The sequence below is a fragment of the Erinaceus europaeus genome, chromosome 23 (assembly GCF_950295315.1).
Source record: "Erinaceus europaeus chromosome 23, mEriEur2.1, whole genome shotgun sequence".
NCBI classification, from domain to species: domain Eukaryota; kingdom Metazoa; phylum Chordata; class Mammalia; order Eulipotyphla; family Erinaceidae; genus Erinaceus; species Erinaceus europaeus.
This window is the reverse complement of record NC_080184.1, coordinates 11,963,799-11,975,194: the sequence shown is the minus strand read 5'-3', so window position 1 is coordinate 11,975,194 and position 11,396 is coordinate 11,963,799. Positions and strand designations below refer to the sequence as shown.

Below are 11,396 nucleotides of genomic sequence, written 5' to 3'. Positions count from 1 at the left end.
TAGAAGTCCGCGCGGAAGTCAGTGCGCATGCTCCGCCCCTGGTCACGTGGCGCCTGTCATGGCGGCCCCCATGGCCCGCGGCGGCGTGAGCGCGGGCATCGTGCTGCGGGCGGCCCGGGGCGCCTGGCGGAGCCGGGACGGGGGCCTCTGGGGGGACGGGGTGGCGGCGGCGACCAGCCGGCAGTTCCGGGTGACAGGTACGGGGATGTTAGGGGGCGCGGGGGGGCTTCATCCCCGACGGGGCGGGCGGCGATCACCCAACCGCGTTTTCCAGGCTCACGCCCGGCGGGCGAGGAGGAGGAGGATGGCGGCCCTGAGCGGCACGGGGACGTGTGAGTGCGGGGACCCGAGCCCGAAAGGCCCCTGCAGCCCCCATGCGCCCCCCTCCGCCCCTGGGTCCCCACACCCCCGGCCCTCCGCCCGCCCCATTGACCCGCGGCCCCCGACCCCCCAGCAACTTTGGATTTAAGAGCCCACCCGCAGCCGCACCCCTCCCATCCGCAGGGTGAACGTGGTCTTCATCGACCGCTCGGGCCAGAGGGTCCCCGTGAGCGGCAGAGTCGGGGACAATGTGCTTCATTTGGCCCAGCGCCATGGGGTGGACCTGGAAGGTGGGAGCCAGCATCGGGAATGGGGGGGGGGGTATTCATTAAAGAAAGCAGGGAGGGGTAGGGGAGACACAGTGGTTGTCTTGGGACTGCAAAGTCTCCCGTCACCACTAGAAGCCAGAGCTGAGCAGGGCTCTTAGTCTCCCTATGTCTCCTCTCTCTCTCTCTCTGTCTCTCTCCCTCTCTCTCTCTCTCTCTCTCTCTCGTTCTCATTAAAATAAAGCAAATTAAATATCGGATAATGAAAGACAACGAATCTGTCAAGTCTTTCAGTGGAGGACAGAACCCCCCTATGACTTACCATCAAACATGTAAATAATAAATCCAGACTTCAACAAGGTCCTGGCCACTGCACTATTTACTTATTTATACATTTATTTATTTTTAAATATTTTATTCATTTATTTTCCTTTGTGTTACCCTTGTTTTTTATCATTGTGGTTATTATTGTTGTTGTGATTGATGTTGTTAGAATAGGACAGAGAAATGGAGAGAGGAGGGGAAGACCGAGAAGGGTAGAGAAAGACAGACACCTGCAGACCTGCTTCACCGCCTGGGAAGCCGCTCCCCTGCAGGTGGGGAGCCGGGGGCTCCAACCGGGACCCTTACTCTGGTCCTTGAGTTTCTCGCCATGCGCTTAGACTGCTGCGCTACAGCCTGATCCCCCACTTATTTATTATTATTTATTTCTTTATTTACCAGAGCACTGTTCAGCGGTTCACTGTTCAGCTCTAGCTTATGGTGTTTGCAGGGACTGAACCTGGGACTTTGGAGCCTCAGGCATTAGAGTCTGTCGACATAATCATTATGCTGTCTACTCTCCGCCCCTAACTCATACATTTATTTACTGCATAGAGAAAATGAAATCAAGAAGGAAGGGCAAAGAAAATCACCTACAACACAGCTTTGCCACTTGCAAAGCTTCGCCCCAGCAGGTGGGGACCAGGGTCTTGAACCCTGGGCCTTCCTTGCATATGATAACGTGTGCTCAACTGTGTGTTATCACTAGCTGGCTCCACATTGCCCTCTGGCAGACCACTCTTGGTAACTGCCTGTAACAGATCTCAGGTCAACTTTGTACAATATATAGAGGAGATGTTTTTGTTTTTTTCCAGAGCCCTGCTCACCTCTGGCTTTTGGTGGTGCTGGGGATTGAACTACGGACTTTGGAGCCTGAGGCAAGAAAGCCTTTTTGCAGAACCATGATGCACACGTGTCACACATGGCAAGGAGAACACTGTCCAAGGAATGGACAGTGGCCCTCTAGATAATTTTTTAATATTTATTTATTCCCTTTTGTTGCCCTTTTTCTTTATTGTTGTTATTATTGATGTCATTGTTGTTGGATAGACAAAGAGAAATGGAGAGAGGAGGGGAAGACAGAGAGGGGGAGAGAAAGACAGACACCTGCAGACCTGCTTCACCGCCTGTGAAGCGACTCCCCTGCAGGTGGGAAGCTGGGGCCTCGAACCGGGATCCTTATGCCGGTCCTTGTGCTTTGCAGTGAAGCAGGTCTGCAGGTGTCTTTCTCTCCCCCTCTCTGTCTTCCCTCCTCTCTCCATTTCTTGCTGTCCTATCCAACAACTACGACAACAATAATAACTACAACAATAAAACAACAAGGGCAACAAAAAGGAATAAATAAACAAATAAAAATAGATGATGCCTTGGACCAGCGTCAACCTTAAGTGAGGACTTGGCCTCTCCAAGCCTCTGTTTGCTCAGATATAAACTGGGATTATAGGGTGAGGGAGACAGCATGATGGTTCTGCAAAGAGACTGTCCTGACTGATGCTGCCTGGTTGCAGGTTCCTGCACCACCGTCAGCCAGAGCTGAGCAGAATTCTGGTAATAATAATCATAGTAGGGGGCTGGGCAGTAGTGCAGCGGGTTAAGCGCACATGGTGCAAAGCACAAGGACTGGTGTAAGGATCCTTGTTGGAGCTCCCAGCTCCCCACCTGCAGGGGGGTCACTTCGCCAGTGGTGAAGCAGGTCTGCAGATGTCTGTCTTTCTCTCCCCCTCTGTCTTCCCCTCCTCTCTCCATTTCCCTCTGTCCTATCCAACAACAGCTATGTCAACAATAATAACAACCACAACAAGGGCAACAAAATGAGAAAAGTGGCCTCCAGGAGCAGTGGATTTTGTAGTGCTGGCACTGAGCCCCAGCGATAACCCTGGAGGCAAAATAATAATAATAACTAGAATCATTTTGCTTTAATCCCACTGAGATGCAATCAAGAGTTCAACAGATGTTATTTGGCCTAGAAGTGGCACAGCGTGAAGTCCCGAGTTCAGTCCCCAGCATCACATGTGCCAGAGGGAGGCTTTGCTTCCAACTCTCTTTCGCTTATTCTCACTCTTTCCTAAGTAAACCTACTTCTTTTTAAAATATGACATGGGTAATTAGAAAGGAGTTTCTGTATACTCTATCTCAAACAACCAAAAAATATATGTATGTATGTATATATATATATATATATATATATATATATATATATATATATTGTGTGTGTGTGTGTGTGTGTGTGTGTGTGTGTATCAGGAGAAGAGAAACTGACACCCCAGTCTCCTGCATTATCACCCAAACCAGAGTCCTTTTCATGCAAGGCTAGGTCCACACTGTCTATTTTGCGTCTTCCTTTCTTTCTTTTCTTTTTTCATTTTCATTTTCTTTTTTTTTTTTTCTTTTTTGCCTCCAGGATTATTGCAGGGGCTCGGTGCCTGCACTACGAACCCACTGCTCCTGGAAGCCACTTTTTCCCCCTTTTGTAGTCCTTGTTCTTTATCACTGTTGTTGTTACTATTATTGTTGTTGGATAAGACAGAGAGAAATTGAGAGAGCTGGGGAGACAGAAAAGAGGAGAGATAGATGCCTGCAGACCTGATTCACCGCCTGTGAAGCGACTCCCCTGCAGGTGAGGAGCCTGGGGCTCAAACCAGGATCCTTACGCGGGTCCTTGCGCTTTGAGCCATGCTCACTTAACCCACTGCGCTACCGCCCGACTCCCTCATTTAAAATTTTTTTTTTTTTTGCAAGCAGGATTATTGCTAGCAGCCATTTTTCCCATTTCTTTCTTTTTCTTCTATTTTTTAAAATTCATTTATTGATTTATTAATGAGAAAACTAGGAGAGAGGGAAAGAACCAGACATCACTCTGGCACATGTGCTGCCGGGGATTGAACTCAGGACCTCATGCTTGAGAGTCCGATGCTTTATCCACTGTGCCACCTCCGGGACCACCATTTTTTTTCCATTTCTTATTGGACAGGACAGAGAGAAATTGAGAGAAGAGAGGGAGGGAAAGAGAGACACCTGCAGACATGCTTCACCGCTTGTGAAGCGACCTCCCTGCAGGTGGGGAGCTGGGATCCTTTGGGCTGCTAGTGCTTTTGGTACTAAGTGCGTTTAACCTGCTGTGCCGCACACAGCCCAGTCCTGTGTTCACTTTTTTTTCCCCTTTAACAATAGAGTCAGAGAGACACCACAGCCTGAAGCTTCTTCCAATTCAGGGGCCCTGGGCTCGAACCCCGGTTTCACACATGGCAAAGCAGTGCCCTGTCTAAGAGAGCTATTTCACTGGCTCCCGGTTCCAAAACAGCTTTTTTTTTTTTTTTTTTAACTCCTTTTGAGTCCCCATCCGGGGGCAGGGAGAGAGAGCTCTCTAAGCACCACCACCACCAGTATGAAGGTGGGGACTTAGCCCTGTGCTCCAGGGGGAAGGCATCTCGGAGATAAGAGCTGGAAGGCAGGAGTCGGGCGGTGGCGCAGCAGGTTAAGCGCACAGGTGGCGCAAGGCACAAGGACCGGCGCGAAAGATCCGGGTTTGAGCCCCCGGCTCCCCACCTGCAGGGGAGTCGCTTCCCAGGTGGTGAAGCAGGTCTGCAGGTGTCTATCTTTCTCTCCCCATCTCTGTCTTCCCCTCCTCTCTCCATTTCTCTCTGTCCTATCCAACAACGACGACATCAATAACCACAACAATGTTAAACAACAAGGGCAGCAAAAGGGAAAATAAAATAAATAAATATTAAAAAAAAAAAAAAAAGCTGGAAGGGATCCCTGAGAGGCAGCTGAGACCCACCCCCTCTCCCCCCCATCCCCCCCAGAAAAGAAGGATAATAGCTTAGGAGAGCAATGCAGATCCTTGGTGTACAGGAGGAAGCACTGTGAATCAAAGCCTTGGCCCTCTCAAGTCTAAAATTGCTCCATTTCAATCTCTGGTATCGCATGTGCTAGAGGGACTCTATGCTTCTCTCTCTTGTCTCTGTTTCTCTCTCACAAATAAATAAATATTTGGCGAGGAGGAGGGGGAAAACAAACAAACAAACAAACAAAAAGAGCCCAAAGATGATTCCAGACAATGAGGGCAGGGAAGGCATGTGCAAAGGTCCTGGGGTGAGTTGAGTGAGGAGAAGGGTCCTTAGAGCGTGTGTGTGTGTGTGTGTGTGTGTGTGTGTGTGTGTGTGTGTGTGTGTTTGGGGAGGGGGGGGCGGCGGCAGCCGGCTGGGTGGATGACAGGGTCCCGGCTTGACTTGGGGGGTGTGGGATGGGGTCCCCTCTCAATTGCCTCCCCCCTTCCCACCCCCCAGGGGCTTGCGAAGCCTCCCTGGCTTGCTCCACCTGTCACGTGTACGTGAGCGAGAAGCACTTAGACCTTCTGCCACCACCCGAGGAGAGGTGAGCGGGGAGCTGCCCTGCCGTCGGGGGGGTGGGGGTGGGGGGCACCCCGCCCTCTCAGTGTCCGCGATCCCCCCCACCCCACCCAGGGAGGACGACATGCTAGACATGGCGCCGCTGCTGCAGGAGAACTCGAGACTCGGCTGCCAGGTGGTCCTCACGGCCGAGCTGGAAGGCGCGGAATTCACACTCCCCAAGATCACCCGCAATTTCTACGTGGACGGCCACGTTCCCAAGCCCCACTGAAGCGGGAAAGCCGGGCCTCCCCAAGACTCCTGGCCGGGACTGGAGCCTGGCCCCGGGCTCGGATCAATGGACAGATCCCCCCCCAAGAGGAGTGTCAAGGGCGGCGGGGAGGGGTCGGGGCACCCCACCCAACCCCTCACCCTGAGATTCGGGGTCCGGAAAAGGGGGCGAAATGTACCCACAAAGACAATAAAGCTGCCTCACACGGAGCTGCAGCATTGTGGGGATGGACTTGCAGGGTGTGTGTGTGTGTAGGGGGAGGGAGTTTCTCTCTCTTTCTCTCTCGCTCCCTGGCTGACCCACTTTGGGGGTCTCCGGGGCGCCCAGCCCCCCAAGATCTGCACCCCATGGCCCAGCGGGACCCCCTTCCGGGAGGGCAGCGCCCATGTGGAGCAGCGTGGCGAGGCCCCGCCCCGCACGCAGGGGTTTTAGGCGGCCACCCCGGGGCCTGGCAGAGCCATCGGGGCGCCCCCAGACGGCAAGTGGGGGGCGGGGAACCCCGGAAGCCCGCGAGAACCCAAGTGGGGTGTGTGGTTCCCCGGGGAGGGGGTGGGGGTCCCCTCCGCAGGCCCCGCCCCCCAGGTGGGGCTCCTCCCGGTGGGAGGCGGGGACCCCTCCAGAGCGGGGCGGGGGTGGGGGGACGCCATGGAGGCCACGCAGGCCCCCAACTTCTCCATGCTGCAGCCGCCGCCCGCCCGCTGTCTGCACCCCGAGGCGCCCCTGGAGCGCCCCGGGGGGATCCTCGGCTTCCTCAGGCCCAATGGCAGGTGCGTGGAGGGCCGGGGGGGGGGGGGGGGGGGGTGTGGAGGGGTGGCCCTCCCTGCCTCGCCCCCCACCACCACCACCACAGTCCGGCCCATTGGTCAAGGGGTCAGCCAGAGGTCACCCAGGGAGTTACAAGGACCTGGAGTCGTCGTCGTCGGGGTCACCCATGGGTCAGAGTTCACACATGGCCCCAGGGCCCCTGACCGTGAGTGCGTGGGGGTGGGGGGGGTCATCTCTGTCCCTTCTCCCCCACCCCAACTACCCCCCCCATTTCCCCAGGGCGTTCTGGCCGCCTCGCCTTCTCCAGGAGACCCTGGACACCCAGTCCCTGAGGCCACGCTGGGACCCCAAGATCCTGGGGACCCCAGGACACCCACACCCGTCCAGCGAAGGGCAGAACCCGCAGCCCCAAGCCTGCCCGCCATGCTGCCGCCGCCGCCTGGGCCTCCCGGGGATCCCCCAGGCGCCCCCAGTCCAGAGGCGGCCCCGCAAGCAGGCGCACCCGCAGAGGGCCTGCGAGAGAGGGGACCCCGGATTTGAAGGCGTGACCCTGCGCTTCCTGATCCAGCCAGATTCCAGCCTGCGGATAATTCCCAGCTACAGGTAAAAGGGGGGCGCACCCCATTTGCAGATCAGAGGGACACTGGCGATGGAGGTAGGGGTGGGGGGGTCCCCTCTGACCACCCCCAGGCCGCTGTTGATTTCTCCTTCCCACCCATTATGATGACGACGATCGATAGTAAGAGCTTCCACTTGGCGGAAACCCCCCCCCCCCAATAAGCAACAGCTGTTGGCACTGGGTGTGTATGGAGGAGGAAAAGCCTGGGGAGGCCCCCTCTTAAGGAGAGAGAGTGAGTGACCTAGCCCATCGGGTAGGCCTGCCTGCCTGCCTGCGATACCTTCAGACCCCCAAAACTGGAGCCCCACATGGGAGCATCACAGCGCCTGGAGAAGCTCCCATTCCAATTCCCGGAGCCTCACAGAGCAGAGGAAGCCCTGGTCCTTCTCTCGCTGCGTCTCACAGGAAGTAAATAACATCTTCTGAGGCCCAGGAGGAAGGATGTACGGTGGATAAAGCATTTAAGAGAAGCTCAAACAGGAGGGCCTGGGTTCGAGGCCTCGGCCTGGTAGATGCCAGAGGGAGGCTCTGCTTCTCTCTCATTAATAAATAAATCTTAGGAATCGGGCGGTAGCGCAGCGGGTTAAGCGCACGTGGCGCCAAGCACAAGGAACAGCGTAAGGATCCCGGTTCGAGCCCCAGCTCCCCACCTGCAGGGGAGTCGCTTCACAGGCAGTGAAGCAGGTCTGCAGGTGTCTGTCTTTCTCTCCCCCTCTCTGTCTTCCCCTCCTCTCTCCATTTCTCTCTGTCCTCTCCAACAACGACGACAACAATAAGAACTACAACAAAGGGCGGGGGTAGATAGCATAATGGTTATGCAAAGAGTTGTCATGGCTCTGAAGTCCCAGGTTCAATCCCCCGTACCACCATAAGCCAGAACTGAGCAGTACTCCGGTATTAAAAAAAAAAAAAAAAAAAAAAAAAAACTACAACAATAAAACGAGGACAACAAAAAGGAAAATAAATAAATAAATATAAATCAATCAATCTTTTAAATAAGTGAGACACACCAGGCCTTTTCAATCTCCGGCACTTGTCAATTTAATTTTTTCTTTTTTTTTTTTTTTTTTTTTTGGTGGTGGGGATACACCAGTGATAGCTAACTCCTTCTCTGCACCCCCTCTCCCAGCCTGGCCAGCAGCAGCCGTCCCCAGGGGCCCCCGCCAGAGCCCCCCAGGAGTCCCCCAACCCCACCAGGAGGCAGCGATGCTCTGGGTGAGTGTGAAGGGGAAAATTAAGTATTGAGGGGTGCCAGTTCCTCTCCTGCCACCCCGCTTCCCCATTTAGATCCAGCCAGGAGGAGCGGGGTGCCCCCGCCCCCCTCTACTGGGGCTGAGTCACCCCCACCTCCGCTTCCCGCCATCTGTCAGCCCAATCTGTCTCTGCATGGGAGTGGGGGGAGGGGCCTGTTCTAGCCCCGCCTCTTGACCCCTGACCCCATGACCTCTACCCCCTGCAGGACCCCGGCGCTGTGCTTCCTGTCGGACTCAGAGGACCCCCCTTTGGAGGGACGCGGAGGACGGGACCCCCCTCTGCAACGCCTGCGGCATCAGGTCGTCAGCGGGGAGGGGATGGGGTGCAGGGGGGCCCCAAACTCATGTTTCCCCATGTGCGAGGGAGTGAAGGGGGGGGCTCAGGAACTGAAAACACAGCCCCCCACCCCCTTGAGGCCCGGAGCCAGCAGTGTGCAGACACTGGAGCTGCACACTCTGCTATGAGCGGGGTGCCCTGAGTTCCAGCCCCAGGGCCTCCACGTTGGGGGGGCGCCATGGAGAGGGGAGGATATAGTGGGGGCTTCGAGCCTGGGAGCAGTGCTGGGGTGTGTGTCTGTCTGTCTGTCTGTCGTTCTATGGGGTGGGGTGGAGGGAGCCAAGACCCAAGACCGTCCTTGTGGCAGTTTCTAGCCCCCCGCCCCCGTACACACAGCAGCCTGAATGTGAGTTTCTTGTGTCCCCCAGGTACAAGAAATACGGGACCCGCTGCTCCAGCTGCTGGCTGGTACCCAGGAAGAACCTGCAGCCCAAGCGCTTCTGCGGCCGCTGCGGGCTGCCCCTGGGCACCCCCCATGATGGGTAAGCCCTCCCGGCCTCTGCCTCAGTTTCCCCAGCAGGACGAAAAAGGGCGGGAGAGCGTTGAGTCTTGAGGGATCCAGCCTGTCCCACCCCCCCACCCCCCTCTCCTCTGTCCCCCATCCAGAGACCCCAGATGGAAGAGCCCGGCCTGGGGTCCCAGAGCTACGCTGTCCTGACATCTCAGAAGATGCCCTGGCCCTGAACCCCCCCCCCCCCCGCCTTGTACCATCTGTTAGAATAAAAGAGCAGAACAGATGAAAGAGACACTGTGATTTGGGGGTCGGGGTGGGGGGGGCTTCCGTAGTCAAACCCCGGGGCCATGGAACACAATCGCTACACACTCACAGCCAAGGGCAGGTGGAGTGTGTTTCTTGGGGGTGGGGAGGATTTTAGGTGAGTACCATTTGCTGGACAGCAACAGATAAGACACCACCTTCCTTGCCATGTCCACAACCCGGGTTCACCACCACCATCTCCAGTACCCTCAAGAGGAACCTCTGAATGAGGGAGAGAAGGAGATACCACAATGCTTGAGCTTCCCCCGGTGTGCTGCGGTAACTCCAGGTGGTGCCAGGGCTAGCAGTTGACATGACATGGTTGACATTATCCTACCACATAAGCTAACTCCCAGCACCTCTCTGAAAGAAATCATCAGCAAAGTACCCAGTAGGATTTTAGATGTCACAACTGAGGCTCTAGAGAAAATTGTGGGGGCTGGGAGTGTACATCTTAACTGTATGAGACCACCTCTCCCCCAGGTTCAAGGTGTAAAGTTTGAACCCTGGAAATGCAGGGAGAGTTCCATGGATGGTGGAGCAAGGCTGTGGTGTCTCTCTTCTCTCAAAAATGTTAAATATTCTTTTTTATGTAAGATTTTTTTATTAATTTTTTATTTTTATTTTTTTAACCAGAGCACTGTTCACCTCTGGCTTCTGGTGGTGCAGGGGATTGAACCTGGGACTTTGGAGCCTCAGGCATGCGAGTGTTTGTATAACCATGATGCTATCGACCCTCCGTCCCTAATTTCTTTAATATTTATTTATTCCCTTTTGTTACCCTTGTTTTATTGTAGTCATTATTATTGTTGTTATTGATGTCATCGTTGTTGGATAGGACAGAGAGAAATGGAGAGAGGAGGGGAAGACAGAGAGGGGGAGAGAAAGACAGACACCTGCGGACCTGCTTCACGGCCTGGGAAGCGACTCCCCTGCAGGTGGGGAGCCGGGGGCTCGAACCGGGGTCCTTACACCAGTCCTTGCGTTTGGCGCCACATGCGCTTAACCCGCTGTGCTACCGCCTGACTCCCAAAAATGTTACATATTCTGTTGTGGTGCAAGAGAACCCGAGACAAAGATAAGAGCCCTGCTCAGCTCTGGCTTCTGGTGGTGCTGGGGATTGAACATGGAACCTCAGAGCCTCAGGCAGGAGAGTCTGTTTGCAGAGCCATGATGCTGTCTCCGCAACCCTCAAAAGACTTAGCCCATATGAAAGAAAGAGAGAGAGAAACCAGACCACCACTCTCGTTATACACCCTGCCAAGCATCAGACCAGCAGCCTCAGGCACTCCCAAGCCCAGAGCCCCGCTACCCATGAGGCTCTCTCCCCGGCTACCTCCTCCTCCTTTTTCTCCTCCTCTCTCTCTCTCTCTCTCTCTCTCTCGCATTTATTTTTATTCTGTGTTGTTTACCAGAGCACTGCTCAGTTCTGGTATATGGTGGTGCGGAGGATTGAACCTGCCCCCGCCTTGCTCTCAGGAGAAGAACCACAACCCAAGAGAGGGCACAATAGCACTGGACTTTGAAGCGTCAGGTCACCAAGTTCCTTCCCCACTATCACATGTGCCCAAGAGAAGCTCTGCGTCTCCCTCTCTCCCTAATTTCTCTCTTCCCCCCCTAATGAATAAGTGTTAGAATTAAAATAAACCTTGGAAAAATCCGATGGAAAGAGAGCAAAATGTATGGGGGCCAGGCAATCTGTTTATGTGAGGCGGCAGGACATGGTGAGTGGGGGACGGGTCTGAGGCCCAGCTGTTCTCTGCTGCTGCTGCTGCTGGGTGGTGGGGGGGGGGAGGGAACTGCAGGGGTATCACCGGCAGGGGTGGTGCCTGACACCCCTTGTGCATGCGCGGGGGGTGGGGGGGGCGTACAGCCTTGATTGGGGTGGGGGAGACCGGACCCTGGGGTCCCCTCTGCCTCAGTTTAACCAGCTCCATCCAACCAGTGTTCCAGCACTGGGCACTGGCCCAGAGTTTATTCCCCAGCACCCTGTGAAATCCAGAGGCAGGGAGTCAGGCGGTAGCATGGCGGGTTAAGCGCACGTTGCACAAAGCACAAGGACCGGAATAAGGATCCCGGTTCGAGCCCCACCTGCAAGGGAGTCGCTTCCCAGGCGGTGAAGCAGGTCTGCAGG

The 11,396-nt window shown here is 55.3% G+C and overlaps 2 protein-coding genes across 3 annotated transcripts; both read left to right on the top strand.

Moving 5' to 3' along the window:
* The first annotated feature begins 12 nt into the window (after positions 1-12).
* On the top strand, positions 13-5,740 carry FDX2 (ferredoxin 2). 2 transcript variants are annotated; one of them, XM_007525960.3, is made up of 5 exons: positions 42-197; positions 275-332; positions 505-611; positions 5,198-5,285; positions 5,375-5,740. In XM_007525960.3, exons 1-5 carry the CDS (start codon positions 59-61, stop codon positions 5,529-5,531), a joined length of 549 nt encoding a protein of 182 aa, XP_007526022.1. In that variant the 5' UTR covers positions 42-58; the 3' UTR covers positions 5,532-5,740. The 2 variants fall into 2 exon arrangements, with proteins under 2 accessions (XP_060037695.1, XP_007526022.1); XM_060181712.1 differs by lacking the exon at positions 275-332 and having other exon boundaries at positions 13-197.
* Positions 5,741-5,871: 131 nt separating this feature from the next.
* ZGLP1 (zinc finger GATA like protein 1) lies at positions 5,872-9,236 on the top strand. Its single transcript, XM_060181710.1, has 6 exons — positions 5,872-6,298; positions 6,576-6,899; positions 8,045-8,130; positions 8,375-8,468; positions 8,874-8,987; positions 9,112-9,236. Exons 1-6 carry the CDS (start codon positions 6,177-6,179, stop codon positions 9,161-9,163), a joined length of 792 nt encoding a protein of 263 aa, XP_060037693.1. The 5' UTR covers positions 5,872-6,176; the 3' UTR covers positions 9,164-9,236.
* Positions 9,237-11,396: the final 2,160 nt, after the last annotated feature.

Coding starts and splice junctions, on each gene's coding strand:
- FDX2 (XM_007525960.3), top strand. CDS start 59: ATGGCGGCCCCCATGGCCCGCGGCGGCGTGAGCGCGGGCATCGTGCTG. Junction 333..504: donor CCTGAGCGGCACGGGGACGT/GTGAGTGCGGGG, acceptor TCCCATCCGCAG/GGTGAACGTGGTCTTCATCG. Junction 612..5,197: donor CCATGGGGTGGACCTGGAAG/GTGGGAGCCAGC, acceptor CCCACCCCCCAG/GGGCTTGCGAAGCCTCCCTG.
- ZGLP1 (XM_060181710.1), top strand. CDS start 6,177: ATGGAGGCCACGCAGGCCCCCAACTTCTCCATGCTGCAGCCGCCGCCC. Junction 8,131..8,374: donor AGGAGGCAGCGATGCTCTGG/GTGAGTGTGAAG, acceptor TACCCCCTGCAG/GACCCCGGCGCTGTGCTTCC. Junction 8,469..8,873: donor TGCAACGCCTGCGGCATCAG/GTCGTCAGCGGG, acceptor TGTGTCCCCCAG/GTACAAGAAATACGGGACCC.